This window comes from Gallus gallus, chromosome 2 (genome assembly GCF_016699485.2).
Source record: "Gallus gallus isolate bGalGal1 chromosome 2, bGalGal1.mat.broiler.GRCg7b, whole genome shotgun sequence".
Lineage (NCBI taxonomy): Eukaryota > Metazoa > Chordata > Aves > Galliformes > Phasianidae > Gallus > Gallus gallus.
The window spans coordinates 36,557,979-36,583,464 of record NC_052533.1 but is presented as its reverse complement, the minus strand read 5'-3'; the positions used below and the strand labels follow the sequence as shown (position 1 = coordinate 36,583,464).

Here is a 25,486-nt window from a genome sequence, read left to right as displayed (position 1 = left end):
AAAACATAACTCCTTAATTAGTGCTAGAATAGGTAATTCCTTTCCTTCTTAGTGTTATCGTTCTTTGCTTTTAAATTCTCCTATGTTTCATTCTATTCCTTTTTTTTTTTTGTATGTATACTGGTACTCAGTGTTAGTTTACTGCAAAATAGGTCTTGATCTTCAATAATTAAATTCCTGATGAAACTTGTATCTATTGGTTCTTGTTTTCTATACCACTGTCTACCTTAATTAGATTGTTAGTGATGCCTCATTTCTTCTGATTTTTCCCAATAAGTCGAACAAACTGGATTGCTGTTAAGAAAGAAATAAGATGCTTATTGTTAGTTTCTTTTTAGAAGCAATAAGAGTTTTCTCAGATCAGCTTAAAAAGGATCAGTGTGCAGGAGCAAAACAGGAACAAATCAGCAAAACATGAAGCCATCTATAAGGAGTCAGTTAAATCAGCAGGCTCTTCTAACTATTGCTGGTTCCATTTTCCGAGGTAGATTTACTTTTTAGTATGTCAGCCTGACAGTATTTTTATTATTCCTATACACTATAGTCTCTGCTGTGCAACACACCACCTGTTTGACAAGAAACATTATTTGAATAAGACTTTTATCAGTTTTTCTGACACCCATATACACTGCTTCATAGAATGACAGAAAAGACCTTCTAGGTCATCACGTTTTAGTCATCAGTCTTGGCTATAGCGAGTTCAAAATACATAAGGGCAAATTTTCTGATGAGAAATATTGAAGAAAGATAAGAGAATTCAGTGGAACATGTAATCAGTTAAAACACTAGACATGTGCAATAAAAGTGCTTGATTTGAGGATGGTACTCACTTTAAATCCAATAGTAAGATTGTAGTCTTAATTCATGTAAATTCAGTGTTTAATATATGTATTTGCTTACATCTTTTTGTCTTATCATTGCCTGTGACTATTCAGAATAGTTTTTTTTTCCTGTGTTTGTGTAAGTTATTTTCAGTTGCATAGTGACAGATACAGTAATCTTCTGTCTTAACTTTTAGCTCTGCATGTGGTATGTTCCACAGCTGTGACTGAACTTGTAAAATACGGAACTATTATCTCTGCAAAATATGGCTTTTCTTTTTTTTTTTTTTCCCCCTACACTTTACTAGTCATGGTGGATCAGTAATAAATAACAGTATCAGCAACGTTTGAGTACTATGTAAAATGTTGGTTACTGTCAGGGAAATGTAATAAAAAGGATGCCTTTTTTACATCCTCTCTCTGAAACTGGGAAAAAATGTACCATTAGTGTAACACAGGAAATAAAGAAACAGGCAACTTGGCAAGCCGAGCCAACTCTGGGAGCCATTAGCAATCCAGGTGTGAATAACAGGAAGAAATATGTGCCAGCTGAAAAAGATAGGATCCCATGCCTTGTTTTGTGTAATTGGCTGTTTGTTTTTCTAAGATTTTAAAGGAAGGAGCTAAAAACTTATTTGTTTTCTTTATAGTCAGACTTTTCTCAGATGAATAGTGTCTCAGTACCCATGATGTACTGGGACTGTTAAAGGGATAGTGGGAAAGTAGTTCCAAGAGCAGCCTCCACAGTGGGAGTCAGTTAAGATGATTAAAAGAAAGGGGTTTTGTCTGTTTGTTTGTTTGTAATTGTTGATGAAATCATCTAGTTTCTACACCAGAGGTTCCCAAATTGTGGTTGCAGAGCTATATTAGTGGTCTGTGAACTAAACACCTGATGCTTAGGGTGTCAGCTTCTATGTTAGAGAAGATGGTAGTGTAAGTTCTGATAACATACATTAATAGCTGACAGTGCACAAAACAGCATGCTTATTACTGTGTATAGGGAAAAAAAAGTGGGGCAGAGTAATAATGCAGCAGGAAATAATAGTTGATGACAGAGTAGCCCAAGGAAGCACATGGCATGAAGAATCAACTGGGAAATGTGAGAAAGCATCAGAAGCCAGGGCTGAAAAGCTGGAGAGATAGGGAAAAAAAAAAGACCAGAATAAGTGCAGATTTTTCAGGCAAAGGAAGTTATCCAGTTAAGACAGAAATGATGAGAGGAGCCAGAGGCAAAGATCATAAACAGTTTGAGTGGGCTGTGTTGCCAAGATGCTTCTTGCCAGGTCTCAGTACAGTTGTACAAAGTGGGAATTAGAAAGAAAAGGACTTACATCAGAGCTTCAGTCTCATCTGTTACTTACTCATGCTGAGTCATCATCCAGCTCATTTTACCTCCTGAACTAATGCAAGCTTAATAGTAATTAAAAGGCTGGATGGGTTCAATTTTATGGTACCATGTAATACCAATAAACAGAAACACAACTCTCTCTATAGAGCATTTTTATGTGCTTTGGTTTCATTAAAATTTTGATTTTTTTCCATGAAAGAGGCAGGATATGCCATCTAGAAAGCAGCCAGCTGGACACCCTGAATATCCCCAAATCCAAAATATTCTGACCTGCTGCTAAGGAGCTGAGCAGGGATGATGGATGCAAAACTCCAAACAGGAGTGTTTGAAATCTGCCTCAGTCCTGAGCAAGCTCTATAGGAATCTTTCTGTCTTTATAGAGCAGTTTTGTTGAATTGGCAATCATCAAACAACAATAAGCAGCCTCCCATCCTCTAAAACCACACATCAAATTTAAAAGCAATTCTACATTTGTGTAGTTCCTACTGGGTTTAAGTTGGTATCAGTCAAAATGCTGCTGGACTTCAATTAATTAGTGCCACTGCTGGCAGCCAGCACTGACTGAAGTGGAAACCCAAAGTACTGTAATATATTTCTGGAGTGTGTTCTGAGGATGATGAGATTATTTATTTTCTGCTAAATTGACAATCTAGTTGAGTGCAATTTGATCAGTTTGGATGGTACCTCACTCACAATAAAAATCCAACATTTCTTATAAGACATAGTGCTCTGAGTGGTGACTGCACTGTTTCCTATTCACAGTATCATACGAATTTCAGAGGTTGAGATGACTGTTTTGGATGAACAAAATAAAAATGCTCTTATATTTATACTATGAAAGGCAGATAGATGAATGAGCATCACTTACAGAGCACAGCTTATTTCTCTGTTGGGGAAGCAGACTAGCATGGAAAACCTTGTACTGCATTGCTTTTTCCCATATTGCTTTCTTGCCTTCTCTTTTATCACTAGTGATTTTATTATTAGTGTTTTGATCAACATGTACATAACTGTGTGTATAAGTATATATGCATTCATAAAGGGTAGTATGTCTTGGTAGAAGTTATTGCTGAATTACAAAGAAATATTTTATAAAGTAATTAATCTTTCTGATGGTTTAGAAATTAAAAACTAAAAAAAGGATTGCAGAAAGTAGAATAGATTTCTTTGCTAGTCCATTATCATTCTAATAAGGCAGTAGCTAGAAATCCTAGTTTGCTGGGACTTAAACATTTTTAATAGAGGTAAAAGAAGTACTTTGGGTTTTTTCCAAATTTTTTGAATGTGTGGAGACTGTTGTGATACATATTCAATCACAAAAACTACCCGATCCAAATATCAACAGGAGAAACAAGATTACTCATTGTGCTTTTTCTCAAAGCTGTTCTGCTCTGTCCTTCAAGTGTGCCACAGCTAGCAGTCACAGCTACACAGATTCCCATTATGTTTTCAACAGGTTTTAGAAAAAAAACTACAAAATGTATGAAAAGGAATGTTTACTTTGAGATTCCTCTCTTACAATCCATTTGATATAGTGTCAGTGGCAACTGCTGTTGAATTCCCCTCTGCATTTCAGTTGAATATAGTATATATTTCTCTTTTATCCAGTATGAAGCTGTCTCTGTTGCTAGACAGTTGTAAATAACTACTTTGGTCCAAATGGGAGGCAGCTGTCTTGACTGGTGGGTAAAGGGTTTGTTATATAAAGCAAATTTGGTTGCAGTGGTGTTGAAAGATATCAGTGTCAAATTTGGATCAGAAATTTCAAAAAGAACAATTGAGGGAGACCTGAGACCTTCTAGTGGCTTTCCAGTACAGAAAGTAAGCCTACAAGAAAGCTGAAAAGGAGCTCTTTATCAAGAAGTTCAGTGACAGGAGGAGGGATAATGTCTTTAAAATAAAAGAGTGTAGATTTAGATTAGACGTTAGGAAGAAATTCTCCACTTTGAGGGTGATGAATCACTGGAACAGGTTGCACAGAGAAGTTACAGGTGTCCCATCCCCAGAAGTGTTCAAGACCAGGTTGGACAATGCTTGGACATCCTGATCTATGTCCCTGCAATAGCAGGGGGTTTGAACTAGGTGGTTTTCAGGTCCCTTCCAACCCAAATCATTCTACGATCCTATGCTTGGTTCTAATCTGTAGTTTTTTTTTTTGTCCTTTTCTCCAATGATCATGGGGCCTTCAGTACCTCAGATGCTATAATCCTTGGAGATCTCTAAAAAGAGATGTTGTGTGATGTATTGACTTCCCTATGACTTCCCTATGGTGGACTGTACACCATCACTGACCTAGCAGTCTCCATAGGGCTGTAATTTTGGAGTGCAGATTACCAGGTATCACACTGTCTGAAATGGTGACTTTTTGCCTATGAACCTCCACCATCTGTCCTTCTCTGTGCTGTGTATTTTTTATTAAAGTGGTCTATGGAAAAGTTAGCGTACCTGTCTTCTTGCCTTCCGAGAGATTTGTATCTAGTCTTTCAGCATTCTCTTCAGTAATGCAGTTCACATTTTATGGTTCTGATTCTTCCATATTGTAGATTTAGTTTTATTTTTCTGTAGATTTTCCCTGGAGCCAAAACAGAAGGAAGGGGAAATCTCTGCTGTAAAAGTCTTATATTTACGAGGTTTGTGATAACAAGGAGGAGAAGGAGGTCCTTAAAAAATAGCTCAATTTGTATTTAAACTTTTGTTCACATTTTAAAATGATCTATGGAACACAGTTTTGTGTCTGTAAAATAAACTAAAAATATCTTGTGATGTTGTTATTAATAAAGCAGGTGGCTCATCTTTCAAAATCCCATTTTAGCCAGGCTGTGATTCTCAATGAAACCTGACATGTTCATTTTTGCCAGACTTAGCAGCCCCCAAGGCTTGTTGAAAGTCATCTGAAAAAAACATTCTTAATAGATCAGTTTTCTTTGCTAAAGCTGTAGCATCTCCTGTATTTATAGGGATTTGGTTCCTTTGAATCTGTATTAGCTGAGCAGCAAGCTAACTCCAGTGACATATATTAACAAAGTAGGCTAGTTATACAATGTTAAAGAACTATATATCCTGGAAAATATTTAGTGAGCTTCTCTATACCTTGACAACTATATTTTCATTTTTCCATATATTGTAGAGATTCATCCTCAGGAATTTATTGACATAATTGATGTCAGCTGGGTAATTGGAGCCAGACTTGCAAATATGTTAATTATCATTGCAAATGATAGAGAGCACTGGGACATATCCAGATCTAGTTTGAATCTGTTGACTTCTCTGAGCTTGTAGACGATTTTGTATATTAATCACACTTTTTTTTGTTTGTTTGTTTGTTTTTTGTTTTTTTTTTTTTTGAAAATGCCTTCCAGTCTCTTGTTCCACATTTTATTAAAAAAAAAAACAACAACAACAGCAGTCTGCTAGCTGCTCATAGAGATACTCTGCGTAACAGAGTGGATAATCAGTCTTATTTTCTGAATAAGCTGGGCTGTTTACTTATAACAGTGTGAGCAGAATAACAATGACATAAGAAATGAGAGATTATGCTTTTGTTGTCTTGCTTCTACAGAATAAGAAAAGGAAACTTTTCTTTGCACCCAGCTATGTTTTTTATTGTCAAAAATGTGCATGGATCTTTCTTCGTTCTTACTTCTCCTCAATCTCACTTTTGCAAGTTTAACATTTTTAAAAGCCACACCAGCTTGCGACATACCCATCTCACTACACAGTTCTCCAAAATTCCATGAATTAAGTTGGAACTTGTATCTTTTCCCTATGCACTGCTCAAACAGAAGCTTGCACGTTGAATATAGCACTACTGTCTGCAGGAGGGCCTGATCGCTTCATTTCATGTTGGAGGTGCAGTTTGAAGGGATGAGAAGAGAGACAGCACATATAACCTTAGCTCTGTATAGGATGACAGTTCCAGCTCTCATGTTAAATGTGGCACCTGGGATTCTCCTCAAACACTTAGTACTGCCAAAGTGAGTCTTTTATGTATCCTAGATGGTAAGTGGGAGACAGCAATTTACTGAAGTTCTCCCAATCAACTTGCTACTTGTAAGAGATGCTTACTAAGCCAGAGGATGAGTATTGATTGATTTTGTGAATAACTTTCTCAGTAAGAATTGGTCTCAATAAAAGATGCTTGGATGTTTGAAATTTCATATATTTTCCACAGAGAGAAAACAATAGAGAAGACTGAGAGAAGACTCCCGAGGGATCACATAAAGGACTTTCCACTTACATGACTCGTGCTCCCTCATCAAGAATAGATCTAGAAAACTACAAAGGTGCCTATTATCTGAATTTAAGCATCCCTAAATAGATAAAACAGCACTAAAGGAAATGGTATCTTCAGGTATACGAGGTAAGGAGAGAATATTATCTGAGGAACAGGAAGGTAGAAAAAATCTGGAAAATTATATTCTGAAGGAAAATTGAGGCTGCATCTTTCCACTTGCTTGAATTCACAAGTCACTTGTGTATCCAGTACAGGAAAAATCTTCAAAGTAGCACTGTTTCTGCATCTGTCTTCTGATTTTCCTCATTTCACATCTAAAACTGTATACCCAGTGCTGTATGCTTTTAGAATTTTCCTGCATATTAGAATAATCATCATAATCAATTTGGTAACTGCCTGTTAAAAACCTTAATGTGAATATCATTTTTTTTCCTGACCATAGCAGCACGTTGAAGGTTAATCTGAGTTGAATTATTTTTGTTATGTTAGCATTGCATGAGAGAGTCCACCCCATATAAGGCACACCTCATGTTCTTGGGAGTTTTGAAATGAAGAGATAAAAAATGATGGAGCTAGCATGCTCATGTTGAAGGTGAAACTATTTTGTTGTACAATGACAATTTTGTTGTATAATGACAAAACAATTTGTTCTTGCATAAATGAACTGTTTTGCCACAAACTTATTTAGCTTGTGCTTTGTTTGTTGTTTGCTCTGAAAATGGTTGTTGGTTTTTCTCTCCAATATACAAAGCTTGTTTGGTGTTTCAGCTCTTCGTGAGGAACAACCCATATAAGGTATGCATTTGAACTAGCAGAGATCAAAGCTAGACAACTTTCTTTTTTTTTCTTTTCTTTTCTTTTCTTTCTTTTTTTTTTTTTTTTGGCTTTTTTTACATTATGTGTCAGCATTTTAATAAAACAATGGATTATCTTCTCTTTCTGGTTAGTTTTAAATGTAGTGCTTAAAAACTTTCCATATATAGAGTTGTAAATTATGAAGAAAGACCTTTCCTACTATATGTATATTTTATAGTAACTCTAAGAACCCTCTACTCAACACTTGTGAAGCCACACCAGTACAGTGTTCCGTTCTTGGCTCCCCAAGAACTACAGAGTTACCAGAGACAGGGCTCTGATGAGTCTTGTCTCCTCTTTGCCATCACTGATCAGATATCTTTGGTATCAGAAGATGTTTCAAGTGATGTCAGATGCTTATGTGTAGGAAACTGAATTGATGCAAAAATTACTGTTTAGAAATGAAGCCACACTGACCATCTAACATCACTGGAACCTTATAGATTTTTACTTTTTCTTCTACCCTCTGGTTTCTTGGGGCATGTAAGTCTACCTGGTTCAAAATCCTGGCATTTTACATAGTTTGCTTTATATTATTCCACTCTTCATCCAAAATAGTTTTGAACAGGATAAAGATGCAGGACTAATGAAGGTAGATATGTATTTACCAGAAAGAAAAGGAGCTACAGCATTCTCTAATCTGGGCAGACAGGATATAGCACACTTTTCCCTTTATTTGAGGCTTCTCTGCTGCTCCCAAATCCAAACTTCATCTTGGTCCACATCTTTACTTATGTTTATCTTTCTGATCACCCCATGTGCTGTCAGACACCTACAGCTTGCTATTTCTTCATTCATTTTGTTTTACACTAATTGCACAAGGAAGTACTGTTCTTATGTCAGGCTCTTAGCTGATTATAGGTCCTGTTTACTCACAGAAAGGTAATTTACTGCCTGCAGGGCACAACTCAGACATACTCAGGCTTCCTGGGTAGCTAAATGGATCATTCCATTCCAGTGCTCATTCACTTACTGGCCTCTCTCAGTTTGCTTGCAAAAGCACTTATCCTGCAAATGCTTACTCATGTAAGTAATAATACTCTAATTAGAAAGTAAGTGGGGTTTGGAGACATTAGGATTTTTTAAGTGAGTAAGCACTTGCGGGGCAAAACCCAAGGGCACCAGAAAAGATTATAATTTTCTGCATAGTACATTGTCTATTTTTATCTTGAAGTCTGGATCTTTACGTAACTTTCTATTAAACTATTTGAGATCTTCCCTTCCTAGACTAGCCAGGAAGTCCAATGGACAGACATTCTTATGCTTCAAAGCATTTTCTAATGACTCCCTTTTCAAATGAAATGAAACACTAGCCTGAATTATAGCTACGATATGCTTCTAAGTTCCTTTCTAAGCACTAAATTATACCATTTCAGTGACCGTCCTTTATTCTGTCCCTCTGAATCTTAATTCTAGTTTATCAAATAACTGCTGTAACAAAAGTTGAGATGCAGGTTCATTACTTATCCTTTTAAAATTAGATTGTTTGCAAATTTCTTCCAAACTCCTAATGACTCACATGAGAATGTACTTTTTCATCTGCAAGGATGAAATAGTGGGGAATGGAGATGTGTCTGTGCAGGGGCAGTTTTGCCACAAAGACTGAAAAATAGTCATCAAAGCAATGCATTCAGTAATTCTGTGTGTAGAGAACCGTGAGCTACCCAGACAGGCATTAACTGGTATGTATATGCTTGACTTGATGCTGCTTCCATTACCACTCTTTTTAATAGTACTCTGCCTTTAAAAACACATCCCTTGCAAGCATACTTTCTTATCTCCAACTGTTCTTGTGATTTTAGTCTTTAGCAATTTTATTCCTTCTGCAGTTTGTAAAGACTCTTTAAACTCAAACTCCTGAAACACTAAAGAAAAGGGCGATGTTTTGCCAAACCATATGTTCTTAAATGGTGTATTTTATGCAGCTGATAATAAATACTTTAAGACATAGTATCTAAAAAAAAGCAAACAAACCTAATGTAAGCAGGCATATTTCCAGTGATTTCAGCACTCACATTAGAGATGAATTTAACTGTCTGTTTACAGTTAGGCTTGAGCATGGTATTCAAACTGCACAGGTGACATTGACATTTGGTGTTGGGCTGGGATCTAGAATAAAAGAGATTTTTTTCTACTCTGCACAGATTCAGAATTTCTTCACTTTATTTCCAGTTTTATTGCTTTGCAGAAGCATTAAAACACTGATGTAAAATGTTCACTAGGGTTTAAATGTCTTGCCCAGTATATGATGCTTTTCCTACATCAACAGCTTTTTAAAGACATTGTTCACCCACAAATATTCTAATCCTCTTAATAAAAGATATAAACCTCTCGTACATGCACTATTCTACATAAAAATGCCAACTATAGGCTATAAAATATCTATCCCATTAATTCATAATGCGTAATGCAAGAGTTAATCTACAAGTCAACAAAGCTTTTAGTTCTGCCTAATTAATATGCCACAGAAACATAATATATAGATTACCTCAGATAGTAAAAGCAGCAGTGTTTCCATTATACTTGTAGAAAAACACTGTACTGGAGTTTATCTAAGGCTTGGTGAGAAGAGAAGAGAGAGCTTGGAGTGTCAGTCTCGTGGTTCATCCTATCGTGCCAACACTTGCTTTCACTCCCTCTAGAAGGGCTCTCCTGTGGGCTCTCTGCTTTCTCTTTTCTTACACATAAAAAAACTGTGATTAATATTGACAGAGACTACATTTTCAAAAATTTATGTTGTTATTATTTCTGTACTAGGTATATTTATTTCCTTTATCTCCTATTCAGATTCTATTCTGCCCCTTGCTCTATTGCTCCATATGGGTATCAGAGATAAGAGGTGATGACATGGGGGCAAAAATCTAAATAAGTACTGTTTTTACATCATCTGAAATCTGTTACATTGGAATTATGATAAAAATCTATTTTAAAAGTGAGGAAACAATAATCTTATCATAGTATTCAGAATTGAGGCGATATGGCACCTTTCATACTTTGGTTTTGTTTTCAGATAACCAGAAGTTTCTAAGTAAACTGTAACCACTAAGAAAGGGTTTTACAATTTTCTAATTCCTATTATTCCTAAATAAGTGTTAAAATGAAACAAGAAAGTTGTAAGGAAATGGCTATTCCTGGCATTTTGTTCTTTAAAATTATTCCATATTAAATGGAATAAGGTGTTAAAATGTCATAAGCAGACGCACATAACTCACTGATCAAAGGATGCATATCAATGAATAGAGAAAAATTTACAGCATATCTGTCATTTCAACAGCATAATAGACATTTCAGGATCACAAAATCTATTAGTGATTTCTTAAAAAAGTATATATATATTTCCACCCCTAGATTCTTAAAGAAGACAGATTATGAACACACCACACAACTACTGATTGATCGTCACTTGGTAAGCTATAATCATCCTCTGTTGTCTGTATAACATTTATGTTTCTTGTCTGATTGCAGATCTTATGTCTACGTGTTGTCTATGCCAAGTCATTTTGTGATACCAGGAATTTTAATAATGGAATTATGTAGATGATGTATGAAAATGTAGAATTGAACAGGGTTATTAAGGAAATAGCTTACTGATATCTGTGGATAGAAAGTACTTCCAGAGGAGCTAAAAACTGTTAATACTGCTCATAACAGTAGCTAACTATTACTTCTTTATCTAATCAAAAACTTTGGTGAACTTTCACAATGTCTGGAGATAAATAAACATTATCACAATTTGGTTTATTGAACAATGAAATACAGGGAAGTTTCAGTTTCTTAAATTCCCTTAATACATACTGGGATCCCTGTGAGCCTCCAAAACCATGCTGTTTGGAGCAATGGGCAGAGAAGAGTTGTATTTGAAAAGAGAAAAGAAGTTTAGAGAGAAAAATAAATAAGAAAATCAAGGTAGAAAGGAGCTGAGTGGCACTCAGAAAATGCAAAATTTTTAGGAAAGAGAAAAAAATTCTAAAAAATGTCAGTTGCAGTCTGTACTAGCAATATCAGTCCAGGGTCTTTAGTTATGTAGACTTAAGAAATGAAATCTTGGTCCTTGCTTGGTGAGTCACAAAACTCCTATTGACACTGGTAGGATGTTTCGTTCAATGTCTTTCTGATGCAAGTGTGATATAAAAACCAACCAACTCACACTGCACCCAGTGGGAGTTCTACCACTGCCTTCACTGGCAACAGCACTGGAATTTTTGCCTTTGGGCCATGAGTCTGAAATCAATGAGATTTCTGCTTTAAATTAGGCCATGTATTCCAAACTCAGTCCTACAGCAGATTTGCTACTATATAGATCTGTGGGATTTTTCTTTGATTTTATTACTATAGTAGGGTCAGATCCATACCTTGACACAGAAGTGGAACAATCAGTTTGGAGTGTGCACATTAAGACATGTATAGGTCTTTAGTTATGGATTTGATCAGTCTGAGCTCAGTTTGCCTCTGATGTAATTTGCTTTGGTCTCAGGGAAATGAACATAGAGATAGATCTGGCCAATTTTTTTTTTCCTACATCAGAGCAGGAGTAGGATTTTCTAAGTTAAGAAAAATTCAAAGAATTTGCTTGATAAGGGCTTTCAAATTTACTTTGAAAATATTAAACTAACACAGATTTGTGATCTGTAGCCAGAACTGGTGTTAACAAAGTTGAACGTGTTGTTTTCTGTCTAAAATATTGAAATAAAAATGCTAGGGGCCCATCTTTTAACATAGATGTAATTTATCTAAGCATAATAGTCTTGTTTTGAAGTGAAAACTTCAGTGTTATTGAGCTTTTATTCAAAGGAGAATATAGCCTAAAGGGTGTGCATCATGCATCATTTCAAAAGCCCTAGTAGAATTTCTCATTGAGCTCCTTACAAATTATGATCATTTTATTTAGAATACATCAGTGGAAAAGTACAAAAAGGTTGGTATGTAAAGAAATTGCCAGCATTTCAAATTATTATTTGTTTGTGAATGTGTATGTATGTGCACAGACATTGTGACATTCAGCAGCATATTTTTATGCAATGGAAATTTTATATATATTCATTTGTGTAGTTGTAAGTTGACCATTCTTTACAGAAGTAGGTAGTTTTTTAGTATTTCCACTTTACTTTCAGTGCACTAATTGTCATTGCCACGTATGCATTATCAAGTACTTCAGTTGTGTAGTTTGGCAATGTATATTAAAAGTATCATATTTTAGAACTGCTGTACACTTCTAGCCTTTATCCAGCCCATACATTGCTATGCTGGCTCTCACACTCCTTAATGCTACTTGTTAGTGTGTGTGAAGCCAGCTCGTCTCATTTGTTGCTCATCTACCTACACAGGGTATTTATAACAAGTAGAAAACCACCCAAATCATATAAAATCTCATTTCCTGTTGAAATAAGCCACCTCCAATATATACCTTCTATATTCTTCAGCAAAATTATTATTTGCAGAAGGACATCTGTACTAACTTCACTGTGCAATGTACTATATTTTAAAAGCACACTTGTTACGTATAGATCTTACATAAGCCTATAAACACTTTATATCAGGTAGATTTCTCTAAATCTATTCATGAAAAGATTATTTGTTTCTACTAAAATATCATATAGCAGTCTTTTCTTTGATGAAAAGTCTTTTGGCTTAAAGGTAATAGCAGAGTTAGCTGAGTCAAGGCTAAAGAGAATTGCCTTTCCAACAGAAAAAAATAACATATAGCCATACTTAGGTGAAGGTTTTTTACCCAACGGTGGAGGAGAATTTATAAATTACAAATTTTATCTAGGTTATTTCACCACCTACCTGAGAACGTTACCACACGAATCTCAAGAGATATGGCAGGCAAAGCAAATAAATGCTTGGGGAATTGAAAGTGTTAGTAAATATCTGCAGTTGTGAGCTCCTATGACTCTATGGAAAACATGAGAAGCAGCCCTACTTTGCAGCTTAAATGTGTGTTCCTGGGTGCCTTGCGCACATTCTATGCAAATGTATAAACCTCGAGAACACTTTCACACATAGGTCTTGTCAGTGCATGAACATGGCAAAATGTGGTAGCAGAGTGTATTTGTACCGCACAGCTGAAAAGATTAAGCAGTCTTGTGTTTGGCTAAGATGGGAGCTTGATCCTTGTCAATCATGTGTCAGAGGACATCAATTTCTGCAGCGACATTAGGTTGTGTCAATGGAAGATGAAGAGAAACTTTAGGGGAAGCTGTGAGCATTGCTATTTCCCTGGCTGGAAAGTGCGCAGTTGGTTGTAAGACAACAAGTGCAGTAAAAAATGCCTTGTGTGCCCGAGGGAAATTTATGGAGAAATGTGTTAATGTAGTAATGAGATTCATCTGTAATTGACATATCAAAGATAAATGCCAACTTATCTATTTGTTAATGGATCTATTAAAAGCTTTGTTTGTACTCTCTGTCTTCTCTTTTTTTTCCTTGAACACTTATGCACAGATGGATTGTGCAAACAAATACTTTATTAAATGTAGGACTGAGAGCCAGTGAACACTTTGAGTCCAGAATAATGTCAATTAACTCAATTTAATTGCTTTCTTGATCCAACTCTCTCTTATTTTTGTTTTAACTTTTTTTTTTTTTTAATAAGACATAAGGGGCACTGATTAATTCTATAAGACTGAATTACTTTATATGTCTTATTTTATTAACAAAAATACAATGTGTGCTCTCAAAATGGCACTGTACCATGGAATATAAAACACATAAAGCTTAGTTAGAATGAGTCACAGAAGCCAAACTGTCAGGAACAGCCTGAGGTTTCCAAGCTCAAGTGAGCTGGTGAGGGGAGAAATCATTCAAAAAAGCCTATTTATTAAAATTATTTTGCTTAAGGTAAGTTACCAGAAACATTTTTCCTACTGCTAAAAAGCTACATTTTCATTATCAGTAATTTGCAGATACTTGGCTTTTGTTGAACTACTGATTTATTATGTGTCTAGTTGCAGCATATGCACTTAGTTTTGCCACTTTGACGCAAAAAACATTTTGGTTTGAGAGAGTTCTAGAGTAGATAATAAGAAACTGGGTTTTCTCCACAACTCTTTAACACAGCAAGGATTAATTTGTAATTAGATATAATGTATGAAGTAAAAATGATCAGTTTGATTTTTGGGGAAAACAAAATGTTGCTTCCATCGACCAGGAACCAACTGCTGGAAGCTGCCACCAACTGGATCTTTTGTTACTTGGTGACTTAAGACTAACAGATTGAATCATCAATTTGTTCTTCCATGGTCTTCTCAACAGATGAAAGATCTAGCAGTTTCAAAAGATGCCTCTAATCCAAGTATTTTGAGAGCTGTGTTGTTAGTTTGTGGTTTGAATGAAATTGCACATTTGAATGAAGTTGCACATTTGAATGTGCAACATTTTCACAAGTTTCAAGCTGGTTCACTGTTATATTTCAGTACCCAAAATTGTAATATTTTCTCACTCACATATATCTCACTACCTTTGGCAGGTGTATGTGGTATTTTAAGTAACTGGATGATAGACTTTTACTGTACATGGGTTTGCAGGATGAGACAGAGGATTGATCATGTGATGCTATATTCCACTGTAAATGGAGAACTGATTTTTATTTTTTTCCCCAGAGTGGAAAGTAGAATCCATGCTTTAAACAATAGTTGCCAAATTTTAGTATGAATCTATGAAAATTTTAGGACCCAAACCATTATTTATCAGTTCTTTCAGTGTCGTAAATGCTCCTAAATAATGAAGAGAATTTAAATTGCCAAAAATGAAATGTGAAGTGCTTAATGTCCAGACATAGTCGTGGAGGTTTTTTCTGGGTGTTTTTTTTTTCCTTCTTCTTCTTCTTCTTCTTTTTTTTTTTTTTTCAGTTCAACTTCATGAGATCTTCAACAGCTTCCAATAAATCCATATCATTTGGGCAGTTTCAATATCTGTGAAGATCCAGCATTTTCCATTAAGCAAATAGAAGCCTCATCTACTGAAAAACTGTGATTTAGCACTATATCTCCAATGCCTCTCTCTAAAGATTTGCTTAATTGTTCAGTTCATCTGAACAGACTTAAAATAATAGCTTAAAGAAACATAAACCCTCATTTGGTTTTCTCATGCTCATTGAAGTTAATGGGACTACATGCATGTTTAAGTATATACTCTAGATCTTTCTTTTATACTTTGTAGGTCAGAAAGGTAGGGGGATAATATTTAACCAAGGAAGTGAGTTCTATTTCAAACTTCCACTGCACTGTTATGTCTAATATGGAAGGAAATTATTTAAAAACTGTTGGCACTAAGTCTGCATTAAGCATGATTTCAAAACCACAGAATAGTCTATAAAATTTTTTGGCACGTTAAACTCAGAGCATGAAAACTTGAGGGACTGTTCCCGCAAATCCCTCGCTTGCAGGAATAAGTACTTACAGGGCTGAGCTGAAAATCCTGAAGTTCTTCTGAGTTTTCATTGGAAGACAGGCAAAATAAAGAACTTAGAGAGCAGGCACCCAGCTTTGCACCTGGTTTGTACCTAAACAGTTCAGACTCAGACCCAGTTAGTATCTCTGCTTAAATCCCCTGAGTAAAACAGTTTAGCATTAACTCTTAGGTGGATGTCTAATGAGCCATAAAAAAGTGGCTGCCACACAAATGTGGATTGAGCCACTATTCTTAGTTTAATTTCAAATTAAAATAAGACTGAAAAAGTAAACCTCCCCTTCAGATGGTAGCCTAGTGGATGGATTGCTTGTTTAGAATTTGACAAATACTAATTCTAGTCCCTTTCCTGCTGTTTCAGAATTAAATCAATAGTTCTTTCAGGAGTGGCCAGTAGCTGTCAGCCCCATAGACTCTTCTGAAGAAGGAACATGTTTGTGGTGTTTCAGCTTATTCTAGATTGTAAGTATTACAAGATATACAAACTACTATATGATACATAGTCAACATATTTATGTTATAGAATGAATAAGAGACAGTATCACTTCAATTCTTGTGGGAATTTTCCTTCTGCTCCCTGAAGTATTTTTGTATGTTAATTTTAGCAGTCTCTAGATACCTTTATGGACTTCTAGTTTTCAAATTCTCAATAGCGCTCCTTTTGTATCTACCTCTGAGACTGATCTTCATGTAGACACATAACATAAAATTACTGATTCTCTTTCAGACATGAAATACTTAAAATGTAGACTTTTTGTTTCCCAGTTTTAGGTGATTGTGATAATAGATTTGTGTTATTAGATTTCATCCTTTGTTTTTATCAAATCACTTTTCCTATTGACAGACACAAGAATGAGGTATCAAATGAGGTATCACGAGCTTTGATCCAAACAGAGCTTCTCTGTCTTCCTTTGATGTTTGGATATAAAAAATATTAATCCACTACAAAGCATGGGAACTACCTAATATTTCATGTACTGGGTTTAGCATATTTTTTACTAGGCTTTTTACAGTACCTAAAATTTCAACCAGTTGTGATATAGAAAATGTAATTATAGTAAAAATGTTAAGAAAGTTCTATTCTCTGAAGCAATTATAGTCATCATTAAATTGAACTCTAGTGTTTTTAAGTACTTTTGGTGTTCTTCCATCTTATCAGAACAAATAATACCTGTACCTAGGCATTATTCAGCACCTGTAGTTCACACAAGATTTACTATAATCAGTCTCAATCAACATTTAAGATGAAAAGTTTTCAGAATCAGATCAGTATTTTTGAAACTTAATCTAATGAAGACCTAAACTTAATATTGGATATCTAAAATGTTTCTGAAAATTCTGGGCCCTGGAACTCCCAATCCTGTTGAAGTCCATTGACTTTATCGGCTGTAAAGGTTCACACATCTTCTGGCCTATTTTTCATTGCATATGAGGTAATTGTAGAGCAAAATAAGAAAAAACATTTTATAAAATGCTTCCTTTTGAGTGAATAAATGCTTAATATTGATGGTTAAGTATGAGGAGAGGGCTTGACTGTAGTGCCAGATGCACCTAAGTCTGACAAGGTTGCTGCATTGTCCTAATGAACTGATGTGGTGTTTATTATTCAGGCACTTTGTCTCTGTCTCTTACAGCAGCTCTGTACAGAGTGCTTTGAGAAGTGAAGAAGGACTCTAAGTATGTAGACTTGAATACCAATATTTATTTTTCATGTTTTTGTGCAGCTGTGCCCAAATTTGTATTGAATTTGAGTCCTGACAGCAAATGGATAGCCTTGTATTCAGAAATAAAATCTCCTGTGTGTGCTTTACACCTCTGGCTTTGGCAACTTTCTGCTGAAATCATTACTTCACTTTTCATTCCTCTGCTGTATTTTGAAGTCTGGAGTAATCTCACATTATCTTTTCTGTTACCAAATCAAACTAATGCCACAGGTATCCTGTGAGATGTGACCATATAAAGAGTAAATGCCTTACAAGTTTTAATTACTTGATTATTGATAGGAATCATTGCTTTTATATATATATATTGTCATTAAATAACTAATAACTGAAAGGGAGATGAAATATCAAGTATATAAAAACAAATTTTACCCATGTAGAGAATGCTCCTGAGAGGTAGAAGCTTATGAAATCCTGAAAAATCCAACATACTTATGCTGAAAAATAAGAAGTGGAAATAGACTTAGCAGAGATAGATTTGGAGCAGTCGTGTACGGTTTAGTTTTACTATAGCTGGGGGAGAAAAAAATAGAAAGACAAGCATCATTATTAACAGCTCTGTTTGTGTTTTGACACTTTTTAGAAGCTTCCAGACTGCATATCTCTTACACAGTAACATGTCCATATCCATATTCTGTAGACATATGAGTACTGAAGCTTGGCTTGAAAAATCAGTATTGGAACCTGAAGAAACATTATATATTAAATTGTATTTTTATCTCTAGTCTATAGGAAAGGCAGAGTCTGGTTGCAATAGGCCTAAGCAACATTGCTGCTTTCCCGTGGTCAACAACACAGCACGCTTCTGAGAGTGCTATGTTACGTAGTTCAGCTTTGCATTGAGCAAAAGAGAAGCTACTTTTTGTTTCCTATTCCCATTGCCCACACAGACCACAAACACTGTTTTCCTTTTCCCTGTTTCTGCAGTTCTGTGGCAATACTTAACTACCAAGGCTGAAAGATCACATACATATGGCCAAAATGCAGCCATCAGAATGGTGCCTGGTTACACAGCCCCACTGCTGCAAATGCAGCAGCAGTGAAGAAGTGCTGACAGCAGCTCCATCTCGCACTGTGCAGCATCCCAGGCACTGCCAGCTGTGGGATGTGACAATCAGCCAGGCAACACATCACCCGGCATGCATTGTTACTGAATGTTTCTGTCATCTGTTTCTCACTCCAGGAGGACATTATGTTTCTGTTCTCTGTAGTAGGAGAAGAGTTTTCACAAGGAAAAAGGACACATTCTTTTGCTCCCTGCTAACCTCTCAACTCTCTCCATCGCAGGCCAAAAGAGCAAAACTGCAAAAAAATCCGTTATTCAATGTAAGTGGATTTCAAAGAGGTTAAGCACTGTGAGCCATTGAATTGTCATAATTCTCTCAAAGGAAGGAGTGAGATGAGTGTGTGGAGCAGTAACACTGCAGTAAACCACAAATACATCAGTGCGCTCTGCAAGGTGATGCCCCATCCATGGCAATCTCCTGGAATTCAGACACTGAATATAGCAGAGCTCTGGCCACCCTCTTGGGTCTCAGCAATCCCTGAACTCTGTACAGATACAAAAATAAAAGGAATAGAGATTAAAACCTGAACAGAAGTGATTCCATTAGAGACCAGGGAAGACACCACAGAAAGTTCAGGGAGGATGAAGACAATTTAGGATTTAAAGAAATTTTGTTGTATGGTGACTAGTGGGGAACCAGCCAAAGGAAAAAGAACTCATGCTAATGATCAGGGATTTCCTGTACACCTAATTCCAAAGGAATTTCCTTATTTTGTTTCAGGCAGTTTGGTTCCATATTCTTCACTGATTTATATAGACACACAGAGAATTATTTCATAAAATCATACCAGAGTGGTTGTAAGGTACTTGTTTATATTCACTTTGAATATAAATGTAAGAGTTCTGCCAGTAATGAGATGTTGACTCTGAAGAAAGAAAGAAAAAAAAAAAAGAAACAAAATTATGTAATTTTGAGACATATCATTATCAGTCACAATTCTATCTTACTCCTTGTAGCTTCACACCAGTGCATTTTATCAAAAATGTCTAAGGCAACAGTTTTTGACTAAAAGCCAAAGAAAAGCCGTGTAACGCAGTTGTAGTGGATTTAATAGGTGATTAGATCTCTGTAACTGTATGAGTTCAACTCGTGTTGCATAGCTTGTGTCTGATGTGCTTTTAGTGGCTACAGTTAGGCCCAATCCCAGCTACCATCTTCCAGCACAACTCCACTGGAACAGAGAGCCAAGCTCGGCATTACCCCACAGAAACAAAAGGCAAACAAACCGTCTGCAGCCAGTAGTACCATGGAGCCTGCATGAGGGTTTCAGCATGCTGCTGAAGCCTACCTTGTGCCGGAGGGACACTACAGATGTAGCAGCTGTTGGCAGGGAAATGCACAGCCAAGGGAGGTAATAGCTCATTCAGTGCGCTCCTTTTGCAGCCCCTGGCAATAGGTTTTCTGCAGCTTCCTGCAGAGCTGCAAATAGAAACGAAGGCTGTGTCTGACTTGCTGAACCCTGAAGAAGGTGACGGGTGGAAAAGAACTTGCAGGTTCTTTTCTGCAGAGTGAATTCCTGCTGCAGAACTTTATTCTAGCTAGGGTATAAAATTTACGTTTCTACATAATTTTTTACATTTTACGTTTTTACACAAGTGTAAAAACTGAATTTTTGGTCTGAATTCCATCATTTGGACCATGTTAAACTGATTTAAATTTACATTACTACTGATTTTTTAATATAAATCATAGCAAATTAATTTCTGACACAGTAACAGGGAAACAAATTTAACAAAAAATTACTTGTTCTGAGAAAGATTGGTAACTAGCACGGGAAGCAATCTTGTTTGCAGATCACATAAAACATGTAAAAAATATTACTTGCTAAGGGATTCAGAAGCTTCAAGGTAAATCTAAGTTATGGAAGAGAGAAGGAGAAAGGAAGATCTGCTTGAACTTTCTCACCACAGCTATTTCGTTCCTATTTCCTGTGGCTGGAGTAATTATAAGCTGAATTTAGCCCTTTGTGACTGATCTTCTAATTCTTCTTTCAGAGATCCCTGTGCATGCATTTGCTCTATATTTATCTAAAATCCCATTTCTCGAAGATATTCAAAGCAGAAGCTCTGGTAAATACCTGAGAGCAGTGTGCCCTCTTGGGATCCCCTCTCTTGCACATCCTAAAGGCTGCGTGTTTCTTCTGATCCATCTCTTGAGCAGCGCTTCATTTCATCAGGGACTATGAGGCAGCCCTTCAATAACTTCACAACTTTGAAAACAAGAATTTCTTTTACACTAGTTTTGGTTTCAGTCATCAGAACTTACCCGATCAGAAAGAAGAGTAAACCCTCTTTATACCTGTTTTTACAATAATTACCTAATTCAGAAACCTTCTAGATTATCTATGAGCTAACAAGTGGTGGTGCATTCTTGTCCCCCAGCAACACCTCAGCATCAGGACTGGGTTTCAAGTAGCTCCCTCTGATCAGATTTTGAGTAAAGTTTGGATAAAATGGACTTTTGACATTCAACATGTAATAGGATCATGTCAAATCTGGGCTTCCAGAATAGCAACTGAAGTGCTCTAAAGTCAAAGCTGTTTTCTATGGGCTTTCTAAATCTCCATATCTGCATGAAGTATCAGTTCTGCCTCCACCCTGTACCCTGGACTTCTGGGGCAGACCCGTGCTTTCTTTTCACTGGATCAAAATCTGTTTGGTATGAAGAAGGTAGGTGCAGCTTGTGATTTGCATCTTCTGTCCTCTCCATTGGAAATGCATTCCTTCACTCTCCTTGCTGGAAAACAAGTTTCCTGCTCTTGGGCATAATAACTGAAGGAACAGAGGCAAAGGCACAGAGAACAGGAATGTTGCTTCTGTGCGTTGTTATCTCACAGTTACATTTTCTTTTGCATAGTTTCTAGGAGTAGGAGAAAAAGGAAGACTTGCAAATATATGGCCTGGAAATTAAACTTTGTAGATATAAAAGTAGGTTACTATTTCTGGTTTATTGAGAATAGAATTATAGTGGTTGTATTTTCGGTCAAACTTTCAGTACTACCATCCTGACTCTGTTGTACATTCCCTTTTATGATGGGTATCTCACCCTCTAAACCCACCCGTAGCTCCATGAAACAGAATGAGCACAGGATGTGTGGGATATGACTTGGTTGAGGTTGAGCTTGAAGTTGTCTTCAAACAGCCAGAGCCAGCAGTGGCTCTCATGCTTTGGAGCTGGTGTGGATCATCATGGCTGCTTTTGCTGTACTTGGTGCCAGGGTGTGCACAGCTGCTCTGTGCGTGTAAAATGTATGAGACTGAGGAGGATTGTACTGAGGAACATACAATTGTGGTTGGACATTGTTGTCCCCAAGGCAAAAGACATTATAGCCTGGTCTTTGCTCCTTGCCTTCCTAGAATCATAGAATGGCTTGGGTTGGAAGGGACCTCAAGGGTCATTAAGTTCCAGCCCCCCTGCCATAGGCAGGGTTGCCAATCACTAGATCAAGTACTAGATCAGATTGCCTGGGCCCCACCCGATTTGGCCTTAAACACCTCTAGGAATGGGACAACAACAACCTCTCTGGGCAACCTGTTCCAACACCCCTCCACTTTCTCAGTAAAAAACTTTCCCCTGATATCCAATCTAAATCTCCTTTCCTTTAGTTTAAAACCATCCCCCCTTGTCCTATCACTATCTACTGGTGTGAAATGTTGATTCCCCTCATGTTTATGAACTCCGTCCTTGGGCAGATACCAAAGCTATTGACTGCCTTTCTTATTCTTCCAGCACTGGGACAAGGAGAAGGAGAGCACACAGTCTGACCCACAGCAATGACTCATCACAGCACTGGCACAAAGGTGTGGTGAGTGGCTGCAGGCAGGTAAGGTGGCCCAGCAAAATGCTGCCTGTGGTTATTCTGCTTTCTGTCAGGATTGTATAAAATCACCAGCATATAACCTGGAGGCACCTCCTGGAAGGGCATAGATTCCCTACAGATGTGAAGCAGTGCTTTAAAAGGAATTGGTATCAGTATGTGAACTGCTTTTCTGCCCTATCTCACTCTTCTCTGTTTCGCTGCATAAGGAGAACATACTTATCTTTAGTACCAAAAGGCAGTGAGAGGGAATTCTTGTTAGTGGCAAATTTATAAGCATGTTGCCAGCAAGTCTAGGGCTGGAATATGAACTGGGGCAGAACTGTGGTGGGTCTACCAGGTTAGAGCTGGGTTGCTACTGCTAACCAAGCAGACACCTTACTGCTCCCAGATCTGGGGTCATGGCCTCAGGCTGATAGAAGATGAGGGAGGTACTCGCTATTCTCCTTTCCAAAGGAAACAAGTGTAATAATTTCAGCACTGAGAAACAGCACTGTAGGGAACTCTTCCATATGATTCTTAGGTAAAACAACAAATGTCTCAGCAGAAAGTGAGCATGGTAATGCTCCTTTTTGTGAAGGTCTGTGCAAGTCAGTTCAGTGTAAGCAACGTTTACAATATGTATTCAGATCTCCAGTCTGATTAATGCATCTTTGCAAAGAATACATTTAACAGAGAGGTATGACATCCAAGCGCTCCTTCACCAGTGGGAAAACAAACCCCGCGTTAATACATGGAAACGGTTGTACATCTTCAACATTAGATGAGCTGGGAACACAAGGACAAACAAACATTAGCATGCAATTTATGATGATATGCTCAGGGACTGAAAGTATGAGCCATAGAGGTATCATACAACATTTCAGTATTATCATTTTATGATTTCTGTACCTTTCCCTTTCAACGGATGCTGCTGCTCATGTTCTCTATTGTGCCTCTAGTTGCCTATGATGAATAAGTGTGACAGTCCTTTAAATCACAGCTGCTACACCGTGCAATATTTAAGAAGGCCCTTGTGACTTTCGTCTTTCCTTGGTAAAAATAAATAAATAAGGAAAGTTATTAAATGTTGAACATGGAAAAAAACGGTCTTCCAGGAAGGGACTGTGAATAAGTTGTTTTTTTTGTTGGTGGTTTGTTGTTTTTTTTTTCATCTGTGGAAGTTTCTGCAAAATTCTCTCTTTGCACAAAACCCCCAAACTGGATGATCTTTAAGGTCCTTTCCAATCCAAACCATTCTATGATTCTGTGATTCTAAATGTAAGCAGGTCAGGGGTTTTTATTTCCTCTACTTATTAAATCTGTTCTGGAATACTAATTCTGCCTCCAACTACAGTGGAGTTTTCCACACTACTTCCGTGTTTTATATGCTATATATATTTTATATCATTTTAAAGGAGTACTCTCTACAGATTATCTTCTACCCTATTCTTAATTTGCATCTTAACTAATTGCTGTAGGAGTTTCACGCTCTTTGTGTAAGGAGATGTATTTTCTTTTGTTTTTCTCTCCCCCTCCTCTGTGTAAATACATTTATAGAAGTACATCTAACAGAAGATATTTGCTGTAAAAACCACCCTGATGTGGAGCAGCAGCGAGACAATGCCCACACATCCACTTGTGTAGTCATTATCAATAATAACAGAAACTGAATCAAGTGATAGAAATATATTTGATTAAAATCAATTGTTTGGGGAGCATATTTATTCCAGAGCCTTCAGGCAGAGAAGAATAGCAGTTTTCTAAATGTGATATTATGAGGGCAAGCAAATGAGTTATTGCTTGTGTTACAACGCAACAGAACTGAGCGAGAACAGCCCTACGAGAGGGAGTAAGCACTCATACCCAGCCGTTTATTCTGTTACATTCATCACCACAGGCTGCATGTGTACACATCAGGTCAAGGTCAGCGTTCCTTGCTCGCATGAATCACTCTTGGCACTGATGGAAACCTCTGTATTGCAGTGTGCACAGCATCGCTTGCTCTGACTTTGACCCATTCCACAGCTGTACCCCACAGGTGGGGCAGAGGGCAACAGGGGCAGCTGGTGGGTAGTGGTGTTCCAAAGGCACTGTTCATAAGGTGGACAATTTAACTTCGGGCTGGAGGACAAAACTGTGTTCTTACCGCACATGCTATGGCTCCTTTACACTTTGCCTGGTGGAGTTACAAAGCTAATGAGGAGGTCTCTATTTTTTCAGTTTCTAAATAGTAATTTGATTTGATTGAGTCTCCAAAGAGTAAGCGTTAAAGTTACCATACTGAGGAATCCTCGTTATTTTTCTCCATAAGTTTCTTGAAGTTAGGAGAACAGAGATGAGATACAGGGAAACAGAGACGAGATACGGGACGGAGGCTCTTCTCCTTTCCTTCCAGCAGAGGAATCAGTGTAAATCCTGCATGCCAGCTCTCTGCCTTTCAAAGCATCCCCACAGACAGAGTGCCATGCCTCATGGGGGTGATGATGACATATAGATACGTGCGAATGAAAAATCAAAAAGTGGCTGTGGAATACCTTTCTGGAGCTGTAGCGGTGGCTGCAATAACTTGACACATGGGTGGATTTATTAGCAAGATTGCAAGCACGAGTTGCACACATCATTTGTACTTAAGGAACTCCACGCTGCACTGCCAGACCCTCGGGACTTAAAGAAGCATTCTAAACTACTTTTTCTTGCCTGTGAAATCGTTAATATTTCAACACTGTGCCCGCAACTTTTGAATCATTGCGTCTGATTGTGAGAACAGAGCGCACTGTGCCCTTCGCACTGCGCGCAGCCCCTTTACAGAAGGGCCGTGAGTGCCTCTTCGGGGTGAGGGGAGGGCGATTCCCACCGGAATCCCCGGGACTGAGGAGGTGCGCGTGGGCGGAAGGCTGCCGCTTCGTCCCACATGGGAGTGTGGGAGGTGAGAATCTCAGGTTGAGTTACTCATCGTGCCGGAGTCGGGAGAGCGCGGAACCAGTGATTTTGATGGCAGGAGGTAACGTACACATGTTTTTCGGGGAAGGTGCTGTGGGAGGACTGCCGGCGGGCAGAGCGGGAGGGAGGGGAGGGGGGTGGGTGGGCTGCACTGAGCGCCGTCATTCCCCCAGCCTGGAAAGCCGCCCGGCCCCGGCAGCCCCGCCGCCCCCGCTGGCTCTCCCCCTGCACCCCGCGGGCGGAGCGGAGCGGGGCGGGGGGCGCGGGGCGGAGGCGGTGCTGCCCGGGGCCG

General features: G+C 37.7%; 1 protein-coding gene and 2 long non-coding RNA genes across 3 annotated transcripts in view; all 3 read left to right on the top strand.

The window, feature by feature from the left end:
• Positions 1 to 7,079, top strand: part of LOC124417708 — a 39,052-nt gene extending 31,973 nt beyond the window's left edge. The window contains exon 3 of the long non-coding RNA XR_006938377.1: positions 6,341 to 7,079. This is a non-coding gene — a long non-coding RNA (uncharacterized LOC124417708). The remainder of the gene's footprint in view (positions 1 to 6,340) is intronic.
• A 3,525-nt stretch (positions 7,080 to 10,604) lies between these two features.
• On the top strand, positions 10,605 to 22,467 carry LOC107052619. Its single transcript, XR_001465221.3, has 3 exons — positions 10,605 to 10,664; positions 16,029 to 16,129; positions 22,185 to 22,467. It is a non-coding gene; the product is annotated as an uncharacterized LOC107052619 (long non-coding RNA).
• Positions 22,468 to 24,998: 2,531 nt separating this feature from the next.
• The window catches only part of ZNF385D (zinc finger protein 385D), a 403,568-nt gene continuing 403,080 nt past the window's right edge, over positions 24,999 to 25,486 (top strand). The window contains exon 1 of the mRNA XM_025147465.3: positions 24,999 to 25,255. Within this exon, the coding sequence (XP_025003233.1) occupies positions 25,246 to 25,255 (10 nt within the window). The 5' untranslated portion in view covers positions 24,999 to 25,245. The remainder of the gene's footprint in view (positions 25,256 to 25,486) is intronic.